The following is a 10,308-nucleotide window of genomic DNA, read 5'->3' as shown; positions in this document are numbered from 1 at the left end:
AAATGGGTTGCTTTTTGTTTTGCTGCTAAGCATATAAGCTACAGACTGGAGTAACAATCAGCCTGTAAAACTTTGGATGGCTTAGTGAGTCTGGCCCCCTTGCACTTGCCACACTTCTTTCTCATGCTTGGCTCCAGCTAGGAAGTGACCCAAGCTGCGATCAAGTCCACAAATTCTCAGGAATGCTAGCAGCTTCCTTGTTCAAAGTACATAATTCTTTGCACAAAGGATGCAAAGCCTGCAAGCCACATGTGTAGAATCAACTCTGCTTGAATGGACAGCAGGCAGGCAGGTGATCATGTGCATCTTGGACTCCCCTGGACTTGATTCCTGCAAGATGCATGTGCAAATGCTGGGTGCAAGGCAAGCTTGGAGCAGAGAGAAAGCCGTTCAGAGTCCAGGGAGCCGAGCTGAGGAAATCTGATGGATTCCCAGCACTAGATTCCTCACACATCATTAGCTGAAACAGAAGTAAAGACATGGATTGGAGGGGTGAAACCTTTTGCTGGGCCAAACAGTGAATTGATGCAGATTTTTGGTCTGCACTGAGATTGTAGGCAAAAAAAGTTTTCAGAAAAGAAAGCATTGTACATGCAGAGAAGTAGCTGTATTTGTAAAGGTTGATTTCTTAGCCAAGCAAGTGCCATCTCTTCACATTTTCTCCCAAGCCAATTTCTAAACTGTGGTTGTAATATTGCATTGCATTGATATTTTGCCCTTTCTTCTTCAAGGCCGCTTACATAGCTCCATTTTAACCTCACAACAACAACCCTGTGAAGTAGGTTGGTCTGCAAGCCTGTGACTGGCTCAGAGTCCCCCAGTATGCATCATGGCTGAGTGGTGACTAGAAGCCAGATCTCCTGGTCCTCAATCTGACACCTGAGCCATCACACCCACGCTCAGTATAAACAGCTATAATATTCCTCTGAATTTTAGAAGATCTGTCTTTTGCAGGCACTCATATTTTAAATACTAGATAACCTGCCATGTAGCTGTCTGTATTAATGTAGCATAAGTTAATGCTTCATTTACATCTAGGTTAGTTGTCTCCCTCACTGGCTTGTTTTTCAAACCCAGCATTCATCCTTCCGCACAGTCAGTGATGGGAGAAATCTTCAATCTCATGGAACGTTTCAGTCAGAAAGTAAACCAAATGGTTCCCATTGGCATGTGTGTGTTTCACCATGATATAGCTTCCAGCTTCTTCTAACCTCTTTGTCTCCAGGCACTGGACCATCTCCTGGGCGTGCTTTGGCTGTTACTGGAACGATTAAGTGATATGGGGTCTAGAAAATGGCTTTATAGACTATAGACTTCTGTATAGCCTGAAGTGCCTGATTCCGCCTAATCTTAGAACCTAAGCAGGGTTAGACCTAGGTGAAATTTGGATGGATGACTTAAATGTTGTGAACCATTCAGAGAGCTTTGGCTATGGTTGATATAGAAATGTAGGAGTAAGAATAAGAATAGAAAGCTGAAGAGATGTTACAAATTGAATTTCATGGACCCAAATGAGATTTAAGAGACCCTGTTTGGAAATAGTGACTTATTGTAGTGTCTATAACATTGTAGTTCTCCGTGTGTTCATGTTTTTGCCATTTCTTTTCTTTTTGCCTTTAATGCCACATAACCTCCAGTTTCTGAAAATAAAGCAAATGTTTATTTTTAAATTGCATCCTGTGCCCTGTGGGGGGTTTTTTCTATCCAGCTATGCCATCTTGGTCACTATTTAAGAGGTCCTACTCACTCAGTGGTTTTTTGTGGGAGAGAGTTGGGGGGCTTTGATCTCATTACAAAAGTATTTGGAACAAGTGTCTCTGGAGTTTAGAATGGTGACAGAAAGATATTTATGGCTCTGTGAAAGTCCTTTTGGCTCTGTGAAAGTCCAGGAAAATTGGGATGGGAATAGAATCTAAAGGTTAACTCAGCGATCCAGCTCTTTCACATATGTGCAATTTGGTCATCTTCTGTGATGGTCCTGCAAACTTAAGGCAAGCTTAGGTGCTAACTGATTTTCTTTTAAGCTAAAGGTTCTAAATTGCTGATTGCACTTTATTGTCCTTGTGTGAATCATAAATTGTTGTGATAATCCAGTGCCTGCATTGCCTTACAAGTATAAGCCTGCACATTTCATGAAGAACTCTGTTAACAAGCTGGTAGGTCCTGGCCTCCTCAGCAGTAAGGAACCAGTTTATACTGCCCTGGCCAGTCGCTAGAGCAAGCTCTGGCCTACATAAATGAAGAAATAAGTCTTTCCACTGACTGCTGTGGTATAATAAGACAGGAAGGAGTCCAATATTTTAACTTAGGAATGAAGTGAGAAAAAATAGATGAACCATAGTGGTGGCAGTTAATATGTCAAATGCTACTTGTTATTCAGCTAAGGCTGAGCACTCCCAGGCTGTGCTGCATGGCATACTTAGCTGAATGGGCCGTGGTTAGGATCTGGCCCCAGTTTGCCCATAGACTCAGTGGGATAGACTTGGCTGAGTCAGAACCTCACAGTCGTTGTCATAGTGTGTAAGGCAAAGCAACACCTGGGAGCATTTGGGAGGCAGTTTAAGGGGTGAGTGACACAATGAGCATTCAGCACACTGAAATGCTGTACCCTTTTATGAGCCATTTTTTATGTGGGGAGCCACTCTGCTCTTCCATAATGGGAGACGGCATTAGGCTGGTGCTATGTATACATACAGCCGCTCTGCTGCAATATGTCTGTGCAGCATCTTCATAGAGGCGGCCTCCCCCATCCCTCGAAAGCTGACAGGTGCATCCTGTAATGATGGGACAGCAAAAAGATTCTGTTTCTGGCAGCTGGTTGACTAAGGGGCAGGAATGCAGGAGCAGCTCCATATTTAGCTCAAAAGCAGTCAGTTGCTGCTGCTGTTAGTGTACCCTTTCAGTACAAGCAAAAGCTGGGGAGCTTTCATGAGTACTGAAATGCACACACACTTGCACCCAAATTGAAGAACTGTTTCTGGGAAAACTGCAGCTGGAAAGAAAAAGCTCACTGAGTGAGGTAGGCCATGGGGCACAAGGCCCTCTGAAGGAGGAGGGGTGTTGCTCCCCAGCATGGGCCCTTCAATGCACACCTTCCCTACCAATTTAGAAAGGGTGCAGTTTGAGAGACAGTTTGTGGGGAAAAAACTACCAGTCTTGAAGTGTCCAAAAGGTTTCTCATGGGAGAAGCTGACAGTTCCTCTGTGCAGCCGTTTTCTATTCAGACGGCCACTTGGCAGGATGAGTGCAAGGGCTCAGGCTGTGGAATGTGAACAGAACTGAAAGGCTGAGGTCTGCTGTGGCTGCCGTAGTTTCTGTTCACAATTTATTATTACATTATGTTACTTTTCTATACTGCCTGGGCAGTTCACAACATGTAAGTCACCCTTCCAGATTTCAACCAGGCTCGACCCTGCTTAGCTTCCAAGATTAGGCAGGATCAGGCACCTGAATCCCCACTGGTAATGCTGGTAATCTGTTTCTTAGAGCTGAATGCATGAGAAGAACTGTGAAACATTCAGCATATTGAAAAATGTTGTTCCGGAATTAATTTGCAAAAGGGTTGTTCTGTAATCATTTGCAGACAAAAGTATCCTGGGACACCATCAAGGCTTCACAGCTTTATTGTGGCCTGAGCCAGCTGCTCTTGAAAGTCTTGCACTACTTCGTCTTCAAAAGACCCACACCAGAAAAGAGAGCTGATTTTTTGTTTGTTTATTTGTTTAATACAGTGGACAATGGCCTGAATCCTGCCTGGTCCCAGAAGTCATTTCAGTTCCACATCAGTAATCCTGACTTTGCCTTCTTACGCTTTGTGGTGTATGAAGAGGACATGTTCAGTGACCAGAACTTCTTAGCTCAGGCAACATTCCTTGTTAGAGGCCTGAAGACAGGTATGTGTGGGAAAGACGTCCCGATCTGCTGGGATGCACAGGTGTGCCAGGGCATGTGTTTGTCAGTGTCAGCAAGAGCAGAATAAATAGGCAGTCTAGAAATTATCATAGCTGCAGTGCCGTGCCAAGTGGCTTCTAACAGACATCTCTTGTGGGGATACTATAACCTCAGCCTTTAATTAGAAAAGAACACTGCTGGTCTTTGAAGTCATGGATTTAAAGCCAAAACAACTGCAGTTATTTACAATTGGCTCAGAAATCCAAGAAGCCTGGATCCCACTCAACCCTGCTCTTTCCTCTTAAATTACCCACCAGCTTCTGTTCTCCATATGGACCACTGGCTCTAACCTGTTGCCCACGTGTTGCAAACGCTTAAGCCTGTTCCCTTCTTCCCTCCCTGAGTAATACATAGTGACAAGCATTCCCTGTTCAGTAAGAAATGAAACACCTCAGGACTATCCCACCCCACTCACAGAAGTAAACACCTTGATGGCATTTCCCTATATTTTATATTCATAGTAGCCACAGAAACTGGGTTTTCTCACTTCGTGTTATAGGGTAGTTTAGTGCACCACATAGCTATGTAACTGTATTTAACAGACTGCCATCCTAATTCTTTTTGTTTCCTTTTTAGGATACCGGGCTGTGCCTTTGAAGAACAACTACAGTGAGGATCTTGAATTGGCCTCCTTGCTAGTTAAAATAGACATTATCCCTGGCAAAGTAAGTCTGGAACCTCTAAGCTTTGAAACGGTCTTTGAAGCAGATTAAAAATCCCCAACTGTCTTGTGTAGGGTAGAGTCTGGGCAGGACATAGTGCTAAAAAAATAAAGTCCACTATGCCCCTAAGATTTGGGTGAATCAGTGTGAATTCAGCCAATGGTGGCCAACAGTGGAAAATTACTGGTGCATATTGTTGGCACCAAGGCCCTCTTTGAGAATCATGCTTACCCCACTGTTTGCTCAAGGCATGCTGTTAGGTTTAGTCAGAAGCTGTACTCTCAGCTTTGATACAGTTTAATCTACTATAGAGTCCCATGGGCAGGGTGATTGCTACCTCAATACGGGAAGGTAAAGCTTGATGGCCTCTAGATAGCTTTAGGTCTTTCTGCTCTGGGACTGTCTGGATAACTTCCTTACAGGTTCTGCAGTTACATATAACAGCTTTGCCATTAGAAAGTGTAATTATATAGGCCAAATAATCTGCACTCAGTGCCTACCAGCAACCTTTCTGTCAATTGCATTTTAGAACTGCCCCTGAGTCAATTCCTGATCCAAAAGGGGTGGACTACAGGGTGTCTCTTTCAATGTTTCTTTGGTCCAGCATGTGCTCCTGAAAAGCCCATCTTTTTAAAAGTGCTCCTAACCTTTTTGCACGTTCAGCTACCTGACTTGTGACATAAACACCTGCCTTTATTTCATTAAGCTGGGTGATCTTTTTTGTTATTTTAAATATGAACATGATCTTGAAATGCTTTTTAAGAAGCCCTCCTTAAGGCTTGGGAATTAACAAAAGCTGACCAGTGTCACTCTGTGTGTTCACCCTCGGATACTTTTCATTGTATTTCTTCAAACTTGGTTTATGTTTTCTTTTTTAAAATATTCTAAAATAATATTTATACATTTCTAAACATCATATCTCTCAAAAATGTACATGTTAACATACTCTGATCAAGTTTTCCAAAGATTGCTTTCCTCAGGCTTCCCTGAGGCAATACTTTTTCAATATGCGAATGTGAAACTGAAGGTCTTCTGCATGGTCTCTAGCCTAGTCCTTTTTTGTGGTGGCTGTCTAAACACTTAGATATCTTTGTGTCCAAGTGCACACTGAGGGGAAGAGGAAGCAACCAAGGCAGTTCCAGAATATCATACCAACAAGAGCTGCCACATTACCTTGAACGTTAGGTGCATCTCCACATGTGTCCTGCAGGTGGAAAGTTCACATAAGGACTCCCTTTTGTACTCCTTCCAGAAAACAGGACAGGTCCTGCTGGCTTACAAACTTCTTGCATGTGTTCCAAGGGAGGGGATATCCTGGTCTTGAAAGACTGATTTCTGCTACTTTCCATTTTGAAGCAGGAGAACGGCGAAATTAGCCCCTTTGGAGCCTCAGCTTTCCGAGAGAGATCAACAGATTCTCCAAATCAGCTCATGGGCAGCCGAGCCAGAGAAGGCTCCTTTGAAGCCCGATACCAACAGCCATTTGAGGATTTCCGGATGTCACAGGAGCAGTTAGCAGACCACTTTGACAATCGGGACAGAAGGCAAGTGTAATAGGAATGTGGTGCTCTGGATATATTTGAAACAGGGTGGGCAGTATGGCATCCACTGACACTACTGTATTCACTTGCCTGGCACCTTTTTGGGTGCCTGCCAATTTGCCCAACTTAAGACAACACATTTCCTACCAGCAGCTGGGGTTGCTGTCAGTAGGTTTCCATTGGAACTGAAAACCAATGGATTCAAAAGTGGTGTGTGTTTAGGATCAGATCTCACCTCTGCCTTAGTCTTTTGAATTGGTTATTTGTCCTTTCCATGCTTTGCATGGTAACCATTTTGTGGTTGAGCTCAGGACAGACCCAAAAGGTTGTTTACCACTGGTTTAGGCTACTTAGACCAATATTCTGTCCAAGTATGGAAAACAAAATTTTGGAATTGACCTCATGTGGTGGGCCTCTGTTCCCTCAGTATCTCATTCAGGTCCCTCTTAGGGATTGAGGAGCTAAACATATTACAGAGCATAAGGGACCATTGCCGTGACATGTTTGTCCCAGGGCTAGACTTGAAAATGCGTCATATTTGTGGGAGGTGGGAAGGGGGAAGTGGCACCTGAACTGCCATTGCAAACGCTCTGGTAAACATCCATTCAGAGAGCTGAGGTGACATTTCAACGTGTTTGAGGGGAGGATTAATTCTGCTGGGGTGTCTGCCTTTTGTCTGGTACAGAATGCAAGTGCCTTTCATGATGTCAGCATCTCTAATGATGGAGCTTCAGGAATATGTTTGGTTGGAAGAAATTTCACTGTTCTCACCACCATTTTCAAGTGTACACTGATGGAATTTGAGCAGGGCTTATGCCCACGAAAGATACTTTGGGTTTTTGGTGGATAGTCTGATGAAAATGCCAACCCATTGTGCAGCTGCTAGAGTAGCAGTTAGGAGTGTGGGACTGAGACTCAGGTGATCGGGGTTCTAGCCATGGATCCAACTGGGTGATGTTGGGCCAGTCAGACTCTAAGCCCAACCTACCTCCCAAGGTTTTTGTAGGGATAAAATTGAGAGCAGCAGGAAGAGAATGATGTAAACCTCTTTGAGTTCATAAGAAAAACGGGGGATAGAAATCAATCAATCAGTCAATCAAATGAATGAATGAATGAATGAATGAATGAGCCTGCCAAGTACTGTCCAGTCCCATCAGAATAAAGTTGTCCATTCTCATTGTGAGCCTCTTGGGAACAGAGCTGTGAATATTCCAGTAAGCTATCGTAAGCTGGTGTGAGTCCATGGAATAGAGTGAGATAGAAATACAAACTGACCACTCTTTGGAAATGTGCACAAACCATCCATTCCCCAACACCTAACATTTCTTTTGATTCAGCCCAGCTAATGGTCTCTGCTCCTTTCCATTTTAGCGCTGCACTAAATTGCATAATGGGAACACAGGGTTGCATTCACATCTCCCAGCAACTGGAGTTGTGAACTGGTGAGGTCAGTGGATACCTAGACCTGTCCCTATTGATTATGAAGGTGCTTCTTAAAAGCAGGAAGGCTTGTCATCCTGCACTTATATGGACAAATTGGGAAAGGGGTGGTATCACTTTGGAATAGAGATAAAATTGGAGCAAAATACAGATGATCCTTAAGTTCAGCAAATAAGTGATAGGAAACTGGCATAGGCTTACCTTTACTGTCTGTAGTATTTTGCCAGAGCAGGTATATGTATTTACTTAATTGATGTTTAAACTGATTTCAGGATAAATTATCCCCGCAAGGTAGCTTACGCTAATCAGGAATGCAGTACGCTGAGATTACACAAAAGTAATAAAATTAATATTTAAGTCAGGAGTGGACAAGTTATGGCCCTCCATATGTTTTGCCCTGCAACTCCCTATCAGCCTCAGTCAGCATACTTAATAGTGAGGGTTCATGGAAATTGTAGGCCCAAGACATCTGGAGCACCACAAGACAGATGCTGTGTAAGGGTTAAGCTCGCAAGAGATGTTCCTTCCCCACACAAGGTAGCTGTGCCCACACAGAGAGAGGTCTTTATTGGTATGTACAGAAGAACGTTCCTCCCTGTTGGTGCAAGTGCAGGCATTGCAGTGAGCCATACTGGGGACTGTAGTTTTATCACGTGCCACCTCTGTTCTCATGGAGGCCTCCTGTCCACTCTCTACAAGTTTCCAAAGAAAAGGAAGCCAACGCTGCTTCATGATACATGGCTGTCAAGCAAGTTCCCCACCATAGTTGGGAATGTAACACGTTAGGAGGTTTTTGCAGTTGGCCAGGTGGTTGTCTTCTTTTCAGCCTTTCTTTTTGTCTTCTTTCCTCTCCTTCAGGGTACCACGAAAGACTCGGGTGAATGGAGACAACCGCCTCTAGCCCAGCGTGGCCTGCTGTGAAGCACCCTCCCGTGCTTGTGATTCTCATGGATTGCTGAACTGGTTTCTATGGAAACGTCACTGCTTTGGCCTACTTTCAGGCAGCTTTTCCAGTTTCTCTTCTGAAGGGTGTTCAAGTGGAGATTTTTTTAAAGGATCAATGTATGAATCAACAGTTTCATTGTCTTCACCATAACACTCAACAAACCTTCACCCCTACCCCACCCTTGGCCACCAGAAGACCTTCAGCACCAAACCAGAATAGACGTATGTTGATTGTGTACACCTTGAGACTGGACACAAAAGCCTGTCCTCAACCCTTTTCTTCCTCGTGGGCAGTAGTTACAGAGGGAATCTTCAGAGCTGCCCAACAAATCAGCTTTCCTCCACTCCGTTAAGAGGACCTGATTTTTAAATATATATATAATTAATAATAAACACCTTAATCACTACATGCCTACATGTGATTTTGGTGGCAAAAGGAAACTAGAATTGTTCCTTTGGTATTAGAGCACAAGCCTGGTAGGACTTATCAGGCCTCGTCTCAGTGGCCATCTCAAACTATGCAAGGCCTTTGAGCCTGTCTTTACAGAAGAAGATGTCAGTATTAAGTGCAGCCATGGAGCGCCCATTGTATTAGCTGTGGTTTAGGTGCAAAAGACCATCTGCTGGAAACTGTCAAGCCACTTCTTTCTTTTTGACAAGCGTGAGGCAGAATTACCCAAATACTTCGCTCCACTTTACAGAAGTGACAACTGAGATATAAAGGGGCAGCTTTGGGGGTGGGGTGGGAATATTTGAGCCAAAGCCAGCTCTGCAGGAGGTAGAGCTCTTGCCATTGAAAGCTACATTTGTCCTTGTTCTCCTTATGTTGGATTTCAGCCAACAGTAACAGGGCAAAACAACAGTTCTAGGGGTATTTGCAATGCTGCAACACACAACAGCTGCAGACTCTCAAGGCCAGTATTCCTGAAAAGAGAAGCACTGTAGTTCTGGCCAGTTTCCAAGTCAGGAAAGCTACAGATGTAATGTCGACTTGCTCTTGAGAGCTTGCCATACCACATCTTATTCTGGGGAAGAAAGCTTCTTCATGTCATCAGAACAGTTCTCCATATTTGAGGAAGCCTCTACCCAGTGTTCGTGGGGCCACTGGAAGACAAGCATTGCTACCCTGCGGTAAGCAGGCAACCAAGAGTACAGGCTGTACCGTGGTCCGTTGCCACAGTGGCAGCAGAAGTGGAGTATTGCTACCTTTTGCCTGCTAGAAAAGAGATACTACCCTGCCAACAGGACTGAATATTTTTTATTTAGGTTGCCAGACAGAAGTGGAGGCAAAAATGCTTCTGTCTCCAAAGCAAAATACCATACAAGGTAGTATTTACTATATAATGTTTGATTCCCTTAAGAGAAACATGGTCCTGCCTAACTCTATCAGATGTATGGAATGCAACTGTTGGCTGGGGGGGGGGGATATGACTGTACAATTAAAGTCCTCAAGTACATCTCAGGTGTCCTGCTGTGTCTTTTGTTTTAAGTGGATCACTGTGGAAAGGATAGGTAGAAGCCCAAGAGTCAAAGCCCTACCTTTGTTAATACTTTCCTGAGTAGTAGTTCTTTGGTAGTACTTTCCTGGCTTATATGACCTTTCCTGGTAGAAAATTAATCAAATCTGCATTTGCTGTGGAGCCCAGCCAGTGAAATGAGGATGCTTAAATAATGTAAGTGAGGAGGCTTAAAAATATAAATATGCAAGCTGTATGTGGCTTGTTATAATTACCTACTTCTACTCAGCAGGAAAAGGGACAGAATACTGA

General features: G+C 43.8%; 1 protein-coding gene across 2 annotated transcripts in view; it reads left to right on the top strand.

The window, feature by feature from the left end:
* PLCG1 (phospholipase C gamma 1) overlaps positions 1-8,946 on the top strand; it is an 89,706-nt gene extending 80,760 nt beyond the window's left edge. The window contains exons 29-32 of one of the 2 annotated variants that reach the window (XM_044440254.1): positions 3,732-3,893; positions 4,528-4,616; positions 5,973-6,157; positions 8,453-8,946. In XM_044440254.1, the coding sequence (XP_044296189.1) occupies positions 3,732-3,893; positions 4,528-4,616; positions 5,973-6,157; positions 8,453-8,495 (479 nt within the window). In that variant the 3' untranslated portion in view covers positions 8,496-8,946. Of the gene's footprint in view, positions 1-3,731; positions 3,894-4,527; positions 4,617-5,969; positions 6,158-8,452 lie in introns of both variants that reach the window. The other variant, XM_044440253.1, reaches the window with a different exon arrangement.
* Positions 8,947-10,308: the final 1,362 nt, after the last annotated feature.

The sequence above is a fragment of the Varanus komodoensis genome, unplaced genomic scaffold, assembly GCF_004798865.1.
Source record: "Varanus komodoensis strain SLA01 unplaced genomic scaffold, ASM479886v1 scaffold37, whole genome shotgun sequence".
Taxonomy (NCBI): Eukaryota; Metazoa; Chordata; class Lepidosauria; order Squamata; family Varanidae; genus Varanus; species Varanus komodoensis.
The sequence above is the reverse complement of the archived record's forward strand: the minus strand, read 5'-3'. Positions and strand labels throughout refer to the sequence as shown.